At 43.1% G+C, this 16,899-nt stretch overlaps 2 protein-coding genes across 2 annotated transcripts in view; both read left to right on the forward strand.

The window, feature by feature from the left end:
- YWHAB (tyrosine 3-monooxygenase/tryptophan 5-monooxygenase activation protein beta) overlaps window positions 1-12,522 on the forward strand; it is an 18,935-nt gene extending 6,413 nt beyond the window's left edge. Inside the window, exons 2-6 of the mRNA XM_019637102.1 lie at window positions 5,763-6,065; window positions 8,169-8,292; window positions 9,143-9,306; window positions 10,198-10,293; window positions 10,579-12,522. Of these exons, the coding sequence (XP_019492647.1) occupies window positions 5,766-6,065; window positions 8,169-8,292; window positions 9,143-9,306; window positions 10,198-10,293; window positions 10,579-10,635 (741 nt within the window). The 5' untranslated portion in view covers window positions 5,763-5,765 and the 3' untranslated portion in view covers window positions 10,636-12,522. The remainder of the gene's footprint in view (window positions 1-5,762; window positions 6,066-8,168; window positions 8,293-9,142; window positions 9,307-10,197; window positions 10,294-10,578) is intronic.
- A 1,653-nt stretch (window positions 12,523-14,175) lies between these two features.
- The window catches only part of PABPC1L (poly(A) binding protein cytoplasmic 1 like), a 34,900-nt gene continuing 32,176 nt past the window's right edge, over window positions 14,176-16,899 (forward strand). The window contains exons 1-2 of the mRNA XM_019636906.1: window positions 14,176-14,463; window positions 16,808-16,894. Of these exons, the coding sequence (XP_019492451.1) occupies window positions 14,196-14,463; window positions 16,808-16,894 (355 nt within the window). The 5' untranslated portion in view covers window positions 14,176-14,195. The remainder of the gene's footprint in view (window positions 14,464-16,807; window positions 16,895-16,899) is intronic.

Genomic DNA, 16,899 nt, shown 5'->3' on the forward strand with positions numbered 1-16,899 from the left:
TTTTAGCTGAGCCATCCTGCTACCTATTGGCAGCTTAGCGGCTGCTCAGCTCGGGCTGGCCTCGAACCGCTGTTGCTCAGAGCTCAAACTCTTGAGCGAGCTCTTAACCAACTGAGCCATTCGGCCGGCCCTCAGAAAAGTTATTTTTAAAATCACCGAATTTTCTTTTTAGAAGCTGAGATTTACTGTGTGTAGGGCTTTCCTAATAACAGGTCCCAATCATATGTGTTTTATATTAGAGCTTTGGTAGTGCTGACAAGTGATAATAGATAATAATTTTAAACGTCTAACAAATTCTTAAACTCAATTAAATTGAGGGTGTTCTTTTCCTTGAAAACAAAACATGGGTGAAAGTTAATACTTCAAAAAGCCACAGTTGTCGTTTTCAACTCTTTTCTTCCTTTACAATGCTTTTTTAGGAAAACATGGATTAACAATGGATAGTCTTTTATTTTCCACTTTTTCCTTACCCTTGGATGTCTGCTTCTGGCCACTGGGAAACAACCTCAGTATTCTGACCCTGGCTAGAAAAAGACTCCTTGGGCAGAGAGTTGGGAAGGAGGGACTAGGTTGTTTCATAGATGCTCTTATTTCAGCATTTACTGTCTGATTTGGGGTTTCATTTATTTGAAGGAAATCCTATTATTTCATGGGTAGCTGTAGAATTACTCTTCATAATGTCCTTTCTTTAGGGGACATTTTACAAAAAATGAAATATTGTTATTCAGCTTTTTCCTCCTTTTCTTTATGTATCTTTAACAAATACTTCTATGACATTAACTCCCTTCTTTTGATGGCCATTTCTCTCTTTTTTTTTTAAGCTGAGCCATCCTGCCACCTGTTGGCAGCTCAGCGGCTGCTCAGCTCGGGCTTGGACTCGAACCACACTCTTGAGCGAGCTCTTAACCAACTGAGCCATTCGGCCGGCCCTTCTCTCTCTTTTAACCACCCCCCTCACTGTTGGACATTTAGATTGTCCTCTTAAAAGTGTTGCATCTAGTGGCCTTGAACAGCTCGACAGCCATCATGATGTGGCTATGCTGGAGAATTCCTGTCCTGGAGCGTGTCAGTGTCTTCCTGCTCTCTGCCAGGTACAAGGAAGTCCTTTGGCCCACTGCAGGGTTAGACCTTTCAGCCGCTAATAAAATTTTCTCCTCCGGTATCTTGATTGTGCGGTGAGTGCCAGGCCTGATGAAACTGCAATCTCTTAAGGCTTTTTAAGAGGCAAATAAAAGCTCTCTTGCTGATGTTTAGCTTGGTGGAACTTTGGTTCAAAGTCTCAGAACTAAGTCTTGATTATGTATCATCACTACTTGGCATCTCTAGAAGATTCAGTTAGGAACTAATGAATATTGTTAACATTTGTGCCCATTTTGAAGACATTGAGGGGCAGAGTTTTATCTAGGAATTTAACAATATATTCACTTCCTGTACAGGATTAATCTAGACTTGCTTTTCCTTCTCATGGGTTCTGTATTTTTTTAAACAAATCCAAGCTCACATTTTGTGGGTTAAAACAGGAATGTATAGGTACTGTGAGCAGAATAATAGTACTTCAGATTTGTTTTGCACTATGCATTTAAAAATTTTTTTTTTCCTTATTTACTGTTCTTTAATTTCCTGCCCCTCATCTTGACAGCACCTCTTCTGTGGTAGATTCTGTTGTCTCCAATTTACAGATTGGAAGACTGAGATTGCACTGACTCACGTGGCTATTGTGGTGGCAGGTCTTACACATTGTCTTGTTGCCTTTCTGCCAAACCTCGTGTAGGTAGCCTGTGCTCTCTCTGCTCTCCCAGTGAAGATTTGTTGAAAAAATTCATAGACACTTATTTGATTGGCACTGTTTTAGGTATTAAATGAGGAACAGATGTAAAGCTTTCCTTTGAGAACATACACATGTGAAACTGTTTGTAAATGGTATACTACTCATCATCTGCACCATAGAACACATAGAATGTGGGCATAAAGATGCCCTAGACCAGTGGTTCTCAACCTTTCACAGGGGTCACCTAAGACCATAGGAAAACACATATTTTCGATGGCTTTAGGAACTGAGACACCGCTCCTCTATCCGTCTCCAGGCCCACATGCAGATAACGCCCACATACGAGTACCCGGCGACCCCTGTGAAAGGGTCATTTGACCCCCAAAGGGGTCACGACCCACAGGTTGAGAACCGCTGCCCTAGACTGTATAGTAGGCTATAAGTATATTTGGATTCGTAGGCAGGGAATGCTTTCTAGCCCTAGATGGATGGATGGAGGTTTGCATAGGCAGGAAATAAAAAAAAGAGCAATCTAAATGAAGGGAACTATAGTAGTTCCTCCTTAACATTTGGGGGATTTGTTCCAAGACACCATTGTAGATTTCTGAAATCGCAGATAGTACCGAACCCTATATATACTGTTTTTTCCTATACATACATATCTGTGATAAAGTTTATAATTTATAAATTAGGCGCAATAAGAAATTAATAACAGTAACTAATAAAGTAGAACTATTATAACAATATACTGTAATAAAACGTTATTTGAATGTGGTCTGTCTGATAAGCTATCTAATGACCGAAATGGCTACTAAGTGACTAACGGGCAGGGAGCGTCTTACAGCATGGATACTCTGAATAAAGGGATGATTCACGTCCTGAGTGGGACGGAGCCAGATAGCCTAAGATTCCATCACACTACTCAGAATGGCGTGCCATTTAAAACTTAAGAATTGTTTATTTCTGGAATTTTCCGTTTAATATTTTCAGACCACAGTTGACTATGGGTAACTGAAACCGTGGAAAGCAACACCGCAGATAAGGGAAGACTATTATACAGGAGCAATTTTATAGGGTATTCAGTGATGTCCAGCCTGGGAGAAAGGTACACGTTGGAGAATAGCGGATGAGAGAGCCTAACCGGGTCTGGAGGAGCCAAGTTACAAAGGACTTTGAAAGCCAGGTAGAGTTTGGATTTGGTAGAGTGGCCAGAAGAGCCACTGAAAGTTACTGAGTAAGGGCGGAGCCATGACTAAGTAATTTTGAAGTAGGGTTCCAAAAGTACAAGGAATGAGGTGCAAACATCATGAGGATTTAAAGTGCTCATGAATTATGTGAGAAGAGAGAACTCTACCAAAGTGGCAGTTTTGCTATTCTTTCATTTTGGGATCTGTTCTTTCAGCAGATATTTTTATTCATACCTATTGTGTGTAAGGTGCTATGGAAGATATGCCCTAAGGTAGTTTATGGTGTAGTAAGGGACTTAAGGAATATAAACAAATAATTTTAGTACTGAAAACATGTGATAGGACGTTAAGATAGGTATAGATGCTTTGAGAGAATGTTTTCAGCTTAGAGTAGCTCTGTCCAATAGAACATGAGTCACATGTAATAAAATTTTTCAGGTAGCTGACATTTAAAAAATAAAAAGAAACAAGTAAAATTAATTTTAACATTTTAAAATACAACTCCACATATCCAAATATTACAATTTAAACATGCGGCATTAGCTGTGTGTGGCTAGTGGCTGGCCATCATATTAGGCAGCTCAGGCGTAGCAGCTTAAGAAAGGCTCCGTGGAGGGTGTGGCATTTGAGCCGGCCTTTGCCATCTAGGGAAAGGACATTTCAGGGAGAGGCAGTGGTTTGGTAAGCAAAGACACAAAGACAGAAAAGCACACTTTATATGTAAGAAAACCATTTTGACCGAAGTACATACTTGTGAAAGGCATGTTTTGGGAAAAACCTGGGCAAGATAGTTGGAAAGCCTTCACTGACGGGAGGAAATCTGACTCTATTATTGGCAGTAGAGGACGTTAAAATTTTTTGAGCAGGGAGTGACTTGATCAGAGCTTTAAGAGTGGGTCTGAAAGCAAAGACATGAAGGAAACTAAAGATAATGAGAAACTGAAAGCAGTGGGACTAGGGAAAGATTATGGATGGGAGGTTATTGTAGATGTAGAAATAGGAACAATTTAATTTCTCCGTTGTCTGCTGCCTTCCGCCAAACTGCTGGGTGTTGTGTAACCCATTTCCTGTTGAAATTGGTCTAGCTGCTTCAAAATCCATGTTATATAAGTCAAAAGTTATGTAAGCAGTAGGCATCAAGACACTTAGCAATGGCTTTTGTTGTGGGGGAGGGGGTCTTTTAAACAGATGGATATTTTTTTTAGGCCATGTATTCAGTCTTACCATATCATGATGGTTCTCAATCTCCAAGAGCTCTTGCAGTGATCTCTAAAAAGCTGGAAATAGTTGGCCCCAAACCAGAAAGGTCACATTTTATTTTGAGAAATAGGGTGCATACATTTGGGAGGTCCCAAGGAGTGGTCAGGATTCTTCCGGAGAGGTATGATTTAACTTTTAATGTTTGGGAAGGGGAGGAGGCGGGGTGTGTCTTAGTTGGGGGGCCTAGTGGGCCAGAGAGTTTCATGGCACCCATTAGCAGTGTTAGTGCTTTGTACTCATTACTGTTTATAATACTGCCTGGGTGGCTTAGCTCTGAGTTGGCTTTTGGCCAGCACTTTCTTAATTGGAATCTTTCCTATGTAGAGTTGGACAGGTGCTGTTTTATGAACTTTGGTGTGGGCCACTAAGTGACTGCTAACTTTGAATTAGTTTATAGACTGGAAAGTTTCAAAAGTTGATTGAAAATTGGCTTCTTTCTGTTTCTCACTTTTAGGAACAATGAAGTAGGGTTATTTCATGATGGAGATAGTGTTCTGATCTGAAAGACTTTATGGTCAAGAAAGTTAGACATACTGAGAGTGTATAATTTTAAGATGATGAATAGTATATTTTTTATGTGCTTATATTACAGTAGAGCTTCAGTTTCCTTAGTGGAGAATAAGAAAACTACCAACTCTCCACGAGCTGTTGTCAGGAATAAACCACCTAATCTACGTGAAGATGCTTTGAAAAGTTCACAGCGTTATATACAAATAGCAGGCATTAATTTTGTACATGGTATAGGCTCCAAAAAATATGAGTGTCTTCAGCACTTAAGCTCTCAGGGGTTAAGTGGTTTGACAAAGGTTATACCACTTGTAAGTAGCAGAGCTGTTGTTAGATGGAGCCAAATCTGTCTGCCTTGCGTTTATGCTATAGTATGTCCTTGTAACAAATTTAGCAAGTTACAGAAGATATGGTAAAAATGGCGCCTAATTTTTAGGTACCTACTGCTTGAGGGCCACTGTCAAATAAAACATGTAGTCATATCTTTTAAGATTGATTGAAGCAATTAAGATGTTTTTCCATATAATATGGGGACAAAACCAGACAATTCTTGAAAAAAGTAAAGGCCATATATTTAGCATAAATATCTAAAGAAATATTTATTATGCAGTGTGTGTATTGAGGAGGCAGATTAGGGAAGTGGAAGAAAACAAAAGCTCTAGAGACAGACTGGAACTTGAGCTCCAGCTCTCTACCATATCTTATTGGAGTTGCCCTGGGCACATTTCCGTGCCTTTGCTGAGCCTCCATTTCTTCATCTCAGAGAAAGGAGGGAGGCATTGTTGTGAACATATCTACTCTGTAAGACTGTTGGGAAAATTAATTGACCAAAATAATAAAAAGACTTTGGCAAAGAACCCAGGCACCTAATCCTGCAGGTCCTCCTGGTCTGTGTTGCTGAGTTGGCTTCTGGAAATAGATGTTTCGCATGGAGGCATGTTTCTTTCCAGATGGGTTGGAAGAAGATTCACACATGCGTTTCCTGGGCCCTGAAGTCTGACTTTTGCTTTCTCTTCCTTTTTTTCTTCCTCTTGTTCTAGGGAATGACCATGGATAAAAGTGAGCTGGTACAGAAAGCCAAACTCGCCGAGCAGGCTGAGCGCTATGATGATATGGCTGCAGCCATGAAGGCAGTCACAGAGCAGGGGCACGAACTCTCCAATGAAGAGAGAAATCTGCTCTCTGTTGCCTACAAGAACGTGGTAGGCGCCCGCCGTTCTTCCTGGCGTGTCATCTCCAGCATTGAACAGAAAACAGAGAGGAATGAGAAGAAGCAGCAGATGGGCAAAGAATACCGTGAGAAGATAGAGGCAGAACTGCAGGACATCTGCAACGATGTTCTGGTGAGAGACCAGTGTTTTCCTTCTAAACAATGATTTCCAAATAGTATTAATTTAATATACAAATGGAAACTCTCAAACCGCTTATGGATTTTTAAGCATCCGATGTGATTTTTCTCACCTCTTAGTTGATCAGAGGTTGCTTATCACTTATGGGGTACCTTCCTCTCCCTTCAAAAAGACCTGTGAAAAACAGGAACATTTAGTCAGCATCCTTCCATCTTTTCTTTAGAAATTGAGTCCATCCGGATAGGTAGGATTTAGACAGATGCAACTGCAGATAGGCTATTTTATGTGTTAGTCTATGGTGATGTCACCTCCAGGAGGGGAACAGGAGCAAAAGGCTGAACTGCCTTTCATCCCCTCCCCAGTCATTCCCGCATCGTATAGAGTCCTGTTTTTGTCTGTCTGAAAGTTAGCCACGTTGCTCAGTTCGGGCCTGCGTTCCAAAGCCAAATCAACAGTGGTTTGGGGATCCCCCTCTCCTGTTCACTCTGGGCCACCATCTGGGGTTGGATGGGAGGGGTGCATATCCTAGAGCAACTCATGATCATATTGTCTTTCCCTCACATCCTGAGCCCACTGGGAACTTTCTTTTTCTTCCAGGTGAAATCAGGTAAAAATGAACGGTGAGGGCTGCTTTGAAGGGAAAAGGAATTCACACTTGTGGATCTATCTCCTCCCCTGCTGGCTGCCTCTCCGAGTTACTGTCCATGACACCTTTCTTTTGAAAACCTGTGCAAAGCTTATTCAGCCATCAGGCAGTCTCCTCCCTAACCCATAAGAAGTTACACCGTGTCTGTCTGCAAAGAATATTAAAATGACTACTGCCCCTTGCATCTTCTCACTTTGATTGAGTACACCCCCTTATAGCTAAGCTTTTGCACTGAGCTGCTCTTTTTGTTCAACTCATGGTGTAAGATGTCATGGCTAAATCTGGTGCCTGTTGGTAATTTGGGGGTTTGTTAATGGTGCGCTAATTCCTGAATGTTAGGTCCACCTGGTATTCAGATGAAGTATGGCATGCATTCCAAGGGCAAGAAAGCTCCATAATTCCTGAGAATGCAGACCAGCTCTTAAGAGTATCTGAAAGAATGTGAAGAGAAGCATGGTACTTACTGCCTCTTAACCAGTTTTTCAGGATGCCACATTCTAAAACAACTCTTCGAAAATATTGCTCTGTATACGAAGCTTGGACTCCTTCAGAACTGCTTTTGTTGTAAGCATAAATGTTTAAAGGAATTTATTATTAATAATAGTAGTAGCTACTTTTTGAGTGCTTACTACGTGCCAGGCAACATGTTAAACACTGTATGTACGTGAGCTCATTTCTCCTCATAACTACACCACAAGGATGGCTATTGTGCTTCCCAGTTGGAGAGCTGAGGAAACTGAGGCTCAAGGTCATGAGGTCATTTGTCTAGGGTCATACAGATAGTGTAAGTGGCAGAGGAGGGATTTCTACCCAGGTCTGATTGATGCTAAATTTAAGTTTTTGGCAGTGTTGCTCTATTATCACCCTTTTCCTACCAAGATGGGAAGTTTTATTTTTCTCTATTAAAATAGAAGCAATACACATTAATTTTTTTTTTAAAGGATATGGCAGAAGAGTATAAATTAAAAAGTAAGAATCATTTGTAATCCTGTCACCTAGAACCATTATTAACAGTGATACATATACTTCCAGACTTACCCCTTACATATTTTTGTGTGTGTACACATATATATTTTAATATTAAAATGGGATTCATGTGGTATTTATAATCTGCATTTTTTATTTCCACTCAAGACTTTTGAGAACTTTTCCATGTTATCAGTGTAGGTCTGCATCGTCATTTTTAAAGCCTGTGTATAGCATTCCATTGTATGGCTCTACTTTAATCAACCCCTTATGGATGGTCAAAGTGATTTTTAACAGAAGAAAACAGGCATCTGCTCTTATGACCTGGGCTAACAACCATTTAAAAGCTTTGGATGAAAAATACGTTTTTTTAAATCTTCAAAAAAATTTAGAAGTGGTAGTATGTATCTTGAATCTCAAACATAGTTTTAACACCTTGTAAATAATATTTCCAGATTCTTAACAGAATGTGAATCATTTTTTAGGAGCTGTTGGACAAATATCTTATTCCCAATGCTACACAACCAGAAAGTAAGGTGTTCTACTTGAAAATGAAAGGCGATTATTTTAGATATCTTTCTGAGGTGGCATCTGGAGACAATAAACAAAGTAAGTAACATTTTTTTAAAAAAGAAATTTGACCAGTAGTGGACCCAGTCTTCTCTCATAATAATTTTAACAGTTTTTGCTTTGTCTGTTCAGCGTAGCCACTAACATCACAGTGCTCAGAATCTAAAAGACTGACAGCTGGGATCCTGGGGGCTGACACATCAGAATGTAAGGGGACGATAGGGAGGGCATTAAAAGTCTGGTGCAGCAGTGCGTTTAAAGAGATCTTTATCTTGAGGATTATCCGAGGCGCTCTCTTTAAAGGTGCGACTTGAAAAAATTTGATAGCGTGAGACCACCACAGTAAATAATGATGCATTTCTTTTATCACATACATGTATTACTGTAATGGTGATAATAACTATGCTTTATTAAGTGCCTACTCTGTGCCATGTATTGTAGAGTCTCCTCCATTCACACACAACCCTAGGAGTTTAGGTGGGAGTCTGTCCATTTTCCTGCTAAGGAAGCCAAGGCTCATGAAGCGTGTCACTTATTCCAAGCCACACACCTAGTGAATAGAGTTGGGAATTCGAGTTTGGGTCTGAAGTCCGTGATCTTTCCACTAGAGCATATTGTTTTCCATGTCCTACCTTGTTTAAGGTTATTTCTGTATTTCTTACCTGCTTTATAGATAGACTTGGTCTTTGTTTTCTCCCAAAGCATTTACTGTAGTACTTACCTTAGAACAAACATTTAACAAATGATTGTTAACCAAATGTTGGAGACACTGAGCTCTCATTTCATAGGTCATTTAGTCCAGCCTAGTTTGGTAAAACAATTTAATAGCAGTCCAGTATATGATGCAGCCTATGAAAGATCCCAACCTTTAGTATTTTTTATCTTTTAGCCACTGTGTCGAACTCCCAGCAGGCTTACCAGGAAGCATTTGAAATTAGTAAGAAAGAAATGCAGCCTACACACCCAATTCGACTTGGCCTGGCACTGAATTTCTCAGTCTTTTACTATGAGATTCTGAACTCTCCTGAGAAGGCTTGCAGCCTGGCAAAAACGGTGAGAAAGACCCCCTGTGGTTTCTGATCCTAGTAAAACAGTGTTTGTGCTCTTTAATAACTTCTTTTTATTACCTGAATATTACTCATTGCCTTGGACTTTTTTGAAGATTTTCTTGGAATAGGAGTATATCTTTTATGAAATAAATACAGATCTATTACTTTTGATTTCTTCTCAACACCTGCTAATTTTTTTGTTGTTTGCTTAATGTAGGGGTGGTTGTGGAAAATTCAGGGTGAAGGTATAATAGCTTGTTTCTTGCCAAGCTTTGGGCTGTAGGCCTCCATGATATATTTATTGTATTCCTTGTACCACGATTTGAAGTTAACGGCTAGAAATGAAAGAAATGGGACCATGATTTCTTTGTGTTTGGGTTTACCTCCAGATCTTCTTTTGGTAACCCAGTGGCCTTTTTTACATATTTTTGTAGTCATTCAACCTGCACACTTTTACTTAAAAAAATTCTTTTAATTTGGAAAAGGTGTGTGAAATGAATTCTCAAAGTTCCATCATTTAATCAGATTTAGTGGTGTGAATTTCTGTTCTCCCTTCATCCCTTGTATCCAGACCTTTTGATTTATAGTTTAAAAAAAAAAGTTACTAGACATGTCTTTGGTCATTTAAAAATTACATAAATTTGCCTAGAATGAATGTGCTGTATTAACAGGAATACCTGCTGACTTATTAGGTCAAGTTCTTCTCTAGGAAATTTTGACACTGTTGGTTGGTGCTTTGTAAACATTTATTATATGTTTGCTGAAACAACTGGCAAACAAGATAAGAATGGCCTAGAGTACTGTACAGGAAGAGAAGTGATACTCATTAGCAGAAAAAATTGGGCTCAACTTGGTTCAAAGAACCTGTGACTTTTCTAACGGCTCTTTGTTGTAGGCATTTGATGAAGCAATTGCCGAATTGGATACACTGAATGAAGAGTCCTACAAAGACAGCACCCTGATCATGCAGTTGCTTAGGGACAATCTCACTGTAAGTACTCCTGATTTTAATGACAGCTTTTGGAGGGTTTACAGTCTATTCAGCTACCTAATCACTATTGCCCAAGATTCAAGAGGGGATTTGTACCTTTTAAGTACAGTTAAAATTTTCAGTTGTTAAACTGTTTTTAAATGAGTGCTAAAATTTTGACCTTTGCAGTCATCACTGTCTGCAGCAATACAGTAAGAATTTTAATCAGCTGAGTGAGTTAAGATACTACCGACTGGGTCACCTCCCTGAGTAAATTTTGATTATAGCTCTGTTTTTCTCTTGCAGCTGTGGACGTCGGAAAACCAGGGAGATGAAGGAGATGCTGGGGAGGGAGAGAACTAATGTCAATTGTGCTTCGTGATCTGTTCAGTGTCACTCTGTACCCTCCACATACGTCCCTTTGTGCGATAAAAAAAAAAAAAAAAGAATCGTACGTTGACTTTCGATTTTTCACAGCCTCAGCCTAGCAAAAATGGTCTATGGGATAAACAGCTAGTATTTGTATTTCAAACTCAGATTGGTCACATAAATGCCACGGCATTCTGAAGGTTTGATTTTGGTTAATATTGACAGGATTACTGTGTGTTTAATTTTTTTAAAAACTGAACACTGTGATTATGGGGTTTTGTAACTAAGCAGAACTCTTACTGGTAGAAAAAAATAGACCTGAATTACATGTACCTTTTGGGAAAGTTTAATCTGATATCAAAACAGTCACTGAAATACAGCTCCATTGTAAAGTTGTACAGAAAGTTATAGATTATATTGAGTTGCTGGGACTTGGAGTGAGACACCTATCATTTCGCATTCGAGTTCGATGGTAATTCACAGTAGTTCTGCCTGTTGTTCAAGGCTTATAGACACTTGACCAGTCTGGACTGTTGCCACTCCAGAGTTCATGACTGCAGATGTCCATAGTGTCTTCCTCTGAGGAAACTCAAAGCCTGAAATTGAAATTCTTTGTGGCAGATAGCTGGGTTATGGCACCATGAGAAGGTCGAGTGCTCACATAACACACGTGACTGAAACCCCTTTCCTACAGCAATATGTTACTAATTTGTGACTTGTGCTTCAGTAGTAGAATCTGTTTTCTTTGTAACCACGAGCTAAAGAAGAAGAAAAGCCGTGTAGCTTATGAATGGCCTTATCTGTCTCCTGGGTGATACCTTTAAGAATAATGTTCTGCAGAGATTGCCTTTCACGTGAGGAGTACTCAGTCTTTGGGGGGTCTTCCTAGCTCGGGGCTTTTAAATTTTGAAATCTGAACATTCTTTCCCACTGTCATTTTTTACTATTGTCTTTGGTTTTCTCTTCCATCTTTAAATTTCTGTCCTTCTGCTTTGCAGTTTTTTTTTCTTTTGGACTTCCTTTGTCTTTTGTCCACAGTTGAATACTATATGAGCAGGGATAGGGGGCCTGGAGGGGGTGAAGAGTGAAGTTGGTGAGCACCTTGGTGAGCAGGCCTAGTTTCAGAGTTGAGAAGAGCTTCCAGCAGCACAGCTCTGTCTTCCTCCAGTTCGCAGCATGGTGGTTGCTCTTCAGTCATACCAAGATCTGAATCAAAAAAGTATTTTTAAATACTCATGACTCCTCCCTGTATTACAGCCAGCCCTGATAATGCTTGTTAGCACCTGTCACCAGATCTCCCAACTGTACTCATCCAGCCAAGTTCACAGACGTGTTTAAACAAGACCCTATTATGCAGGGAAATCGCATGAACGCTGCAATAGGAAGAATCAAGAACACCCAGGCCTACCAGTCTCACAGTATCCTCCCCTCCCTTTAACATTCCATGTAGCCGTAGTGTCCATCTGTTTGTCCATCTGCTGAAATAAGAAAAAAACATTCATGCACTGATGAAAACAAACCAAAAAAAAAAACAAAAAAAAAACCCTCCTTTCTAGCTGAACAAAAATGTGCAGTTAAATACTTGGCGCTTGAAAATGCAGTAGTGAATGTGGAACGAGCCTGTCTGTATATCTGGTAGCTCTTTCTTGCTTTGTTTTTCCTTACCAGTATTCTGCCTCACGTTTGCTTCTGTGATGGTTATATTGCCTAGCAAGCACACCCCATGGTTGTGAAAATAGTATAGCAAAAAAGAAAAAATCCCCGGTTATTGATGTGCTAGATTTGTGTATGTCCTTTAAACAGTTCTAGTTTCCACCTTACACGGAATAATCAGGAATAAGTGTACAAATTCAAACGTGAAATAAAAAATTTTATCAGTTAGTTGCCTGTGAATTGATGTGTTGGCCCATCTCTATCACTACTACCAGAACTAGCTAACTTTTTTTATCACACTTGGTGGCTCTACTCTGTAAAGGTAGACAACAGCTTTATGCCATCCTTTAGAACAGCGGCTCTCAACCTGTGGATCGCGACCCCTTTCAGGGTCGAACGACCCTTTCACAGGGGTTGCCTAAGACCATCGGAAAACAACAAGATACGTAACAATTCATAACAGTAGCAAAATTACAGTTGTAGAGTAGCAACGAAAATAATTTTATGGTTGGGGGTCACCACAACATGAGGAACTGTATGTATTAAGGGGTCGGCATTAGGAAGGTTGAGAACCGCTGCTTTAGATCCAGAAGTCAAAGCGTCGTAAAGGGGAAGAGATTACCAGTAATTGACAGAGCCTATCCAACTTCCATAACAAAGCATCCAGATGTTACGTCTTTTGGGGCTTCTAAGATTTGGTACAGACAGTTTTTGCATTCCATTCAAGTCGTGTTCCGCACCCCACTCCTTTTTAAACCCTGAGATGTAACCAAGACATGGTTGCATACGGCCTGGTCATCTCCAAGGTTATGCCAGCCTCTGTCATCTATCCCCACACTGTTTATGGTAGCCTGCAGCACTTTCCTAATGGGATTTGCTCTTCTAAAACTGTCCACACTCACACAAAGAAAAAAATGATAGGGGTATTTTTTTTTTTTTACCCCAAGATTAGAATTGGTTGGTGCTTTCTTGGCTACTAATAAGCTGGGCAGGCAGACTAGTTCCTGCTCCTGGTTCCAGAGCTGCCCCACCTGTTGAAGTCACACCCAACCAAAGGGCAGTGGGAACCTACCTGCTTTGTTGCAAGAAAACTGGGAGAGTCCCTGAGAGGCCTGTGAAGTACACCCCACAATGTATTGTCATTTACAAATGACTACACCACCCACTGAGGCCGCAAACTAAAGGGGACTTGATGCTCAGCTTGGGGCCACTGCTAAGACCTTGTTTTTTTGTTCTGTTAGGTCGCCTGGTCCCATAGAGGCTGGGTCACAAGTAACGGTGAACCTTCCTGGCTGCAGGTGAAATGGATTTAAGAGAGAGAGGTGGGCAGGAAATAACCCCACAGAAAGGTGTTAATATAAGCCAGTGTCAAGGAAGGCCTTAGTGGTCCCAAATTCTCACTGAGCCTTCAGTCCCAACTCACAGAGCCTTCAGTCCCAACTCACAAAGCGAGTTTTAGAAGGGTGCGACAGGGTCCGGGCTGTCTTAATGATAAAAAGACACCTTTCAGGTGGCTTGGTAGACAAGCTTTGAAATTGGTCATCTGGCTCCGAATTCTCCCGTTTTTACGTGCAACGCACAGGATGCAGTCTCCAATCCTTGCGAAGAGGAAGTTGACAGAACGGAAACGGGCCCAGAAAGGCAGTGACACGGGATTAGAACCCAGGTCTGCCGGAGCTCCACCGCACTTCGCAGCCCTACCCCAGACCAGGTGAGGGCTCTCCCCGGAGACGGGGTCAGAGATGCCGCCCACCTGAGACTTCTAGAACACTGAGGGGTCCCAGGTGAGAAGCGGGGAGGGGCCCCAGCGCCGGCAATTGGCCCGCGGGGCGGCGAGGGCGGTAAAGGGAGGGGCGGCCGGCCCCAGGAGGGAGAGCCCCGCGCCCCCTGCGCGCCCGCCGATGTCTAGCTCCCGCCAGGGTGACGCGCGCGGGGCCGCGCTGGCCGGCTCCTTGTTTCCCCCGCTGCCGCCCACCATGAACGCCAGAGGCCCCGGCTTCCCGCTCGCCTCGCTCTACGTGGGTGACTTGCACCCCGACGTGACGGAAGCTATGCTCTACGAGAAGTTCTCTCCTGCCGGCCCCATCCTGTCCATCCGCGTGTGCCGCGACGTGGCCACCCGCCGCTCGCTGGGCTATGCCTACGTCAACTTCCAGCAGCCGGCCGACGGTGAGCCCCGGAGGAGGGGGACGGGCCGACGGCATCTCGGCCGTACGCGCTTTCATCTCTGGCTGCATCTTCCGTTTTGCAGCCAAGGAAACAGGCTCAGAGATACAGGGCAATGGAAGGGACCCTGCCCCCCAGAGGCCCCTGAGGCAGAAACTAGCAGTTAGTGTGTGCCGGCTGTATGTTTTACTAAGGCTCCGTTTTGCAGAGGGGAGGTATTAAGGCTGAGTGAAAACAGCCAAGGGCTTTGGGGTCTGGCCAACCTGGGATTAGAAAGCCAGCAGCTGTGTGACTGAGCAAATTATGCAACTATTCTGAGCTTCAGTTGCCTATCTGAAAAAAAAGGGGGGATCAGACCTGCCTGATAGAGTGGTTGGGAGGATGAGAAATTCAAAGCACCTGGTGAGGAAGATATCTAAGGGGACACAGGTGATGAGTGTGAGGAAGCCAGGAGGGCTGAGCCTGGGGCTCGGTCCTTTCTGGGCAGCCTGACATGAGGTCTGCACCAGGCACCTTCTCCTTGGGGAGCCCTGAAAAGCCGCCTCCACTCCAGGCTCCACAACCGGTTTCTCAGAGCTGATAGGGTTGACTAGAGCATGCCAGATGGGTATGTCCACACTTGTGTTGAGTGGAGAGAATGAAGGGTAAGAGCACCGGGTTTTGCTCAATCTCTGTCACTAGGGAGCTTGAGGAGGAGTTCTGTGAAATGGGGCTAGGACTTATTCCCTAGCAGCATGGAAGGAAGGGAGAACTGTGTCTATGAAGTGTCTCCAGTACATTGTAAGGGTTCAATAAGTGAAGAACCTAAGAAAAGGAATAGTAACTATAGCCTTCAGGGAGACTAGAAACAACCCAAAAAGGCCTGACCCCGCCAATCCAAAAGAGGGCGCCCTTACTCTGGGTCTCCTGGGTGGATGGTGGCGGGGAGGGGGTAGTTCTCTTGAGCTGGGGGTTTGCTGGGGTCTTTTTGCCTGTTTCCCGGTGGGTGACTGAGCTGGATTCCAGGGAGACTTCCCCTTCTCTCTGCTTTACCCACCCATTGCCATTTCCATCATCCTCCAAGCCCTGCACGACCTGACCTTTTAGCGGCCTTCATAAATGGGGACGCTGAGCTCCCGAGAGGAGAAGGGGTTTTGCCCCTGGGTGTTCATGGCAGGACGAGATGGAAAACTTCCAGACTTCTTGAAATGTGCTCCACTGAGGTCTGCACAGTTCCCCACCATGCCTCAACCTAGGGGATTCCCTGAAGCAGGAGACAGCATATTAGCTGGGAGGGGACAGGCCATAGCAGTGGCAGGAGGACAGTCATAGTTTTCAGACACCACATTTCCCAAACACCTATTTTGTGCCAGGCACAAAGGACAAGGCACCTTGCATACCTTATTTAATCCTCAGCCTGTCTGACACGCTGGAGGTAGATGATATTATCTCCCTTTGTTGGATGTGGAAGGGTGGGTAATGTTATCATCATCTCTACAGGTGAAGAAACCAACTCAGAGAGGTGATGTTCATCTCCCCTCAAACCCTACTACCTGGGATCGAATCTCAATTCTGCTGCTCAGCACCACTGAGCCTTAATTTCCTCAAACTGCTGCCACCCTTTGTCACAGGGACCCTCCTTTACAATTTTGTCTACTCAGTGTGCTTTAGAGACCACAGTAGACCCAGCTCTGCCACTGATCGTTCCCATTTCTGAGCCTCAGTTTTTCCTTCTGTAAAATGGGGATAGGAATCCTTGCTCATGTGTCTATGGTGACGTGTTGAATTAGATCCTAACTGGAAAGTGGGAGGAACACCATACACATTAATTCTTTTTTTAAAAAAAGATTTTATTGGCGAATTGGGGAAGAGAACAGTGTTGGAGAATTAGGGAAGGGGAACTTTGTGTATTTCCAGGACCCATCAGCTCCAAGTCAAGTTGTCCTTCAATCTTAGTTGTGGAGGGCGCAGCTCAGCTCCAAGTCCAGTTGCCACTTTTAATCTAGTTGCGGAAGGGCGGGGAGGGGTGCAGCCCACCATCCCATGTGGGAGTCGAACCGGCAACATTGTTATTAAGAGCACGCGCTCTTACCATCTGAGCCATCCAGCCGCCCATTGGCAGCTCAGCTTGGGCGCAGCTCACTGGCCCATGTGGGAATCGAACCGGTAAAGCTCGCACTCTAACCAACTGCGCCACCTGGCTGGCCCCCACATTAATTTTTTTTATCCCTCCTGAGCCTTCAGGCTCTTATCTCCAGTGAGACCCGGAGACTGGCTCTTTTGGGGAGGGGCTCCCAATGAAGCACCTTGGGGCTCAGGGAAAGAAAACCCCCATAACTTGCACCTTCTCACCCCCCTCCCCGTCCAGCGGAGCGGGCACTGGACACAATGAACTTTGAGGTGATAAAAAGCCAACCCATCCGCATCATGTGGTCCCAGCGAGACCCAGGACTTCGCAAG

This window comes from Hipposideros armiger, unplaced genomic scaffold (assembly GCF_001890085.2).
Source record: "Hipposideros armiger isolate ML-2016 unplaced genomic scaffold, ASM189008v1 scaffold_31, whole genome shotgun sequence".
In the NCBI taxonomy this organism is placed as follows: Eukaryota; Metazoa; Chordata; class Mammalia; order Chiroptera; family Hipposideridae; genus Hipposideros; species Hipposideros armiger.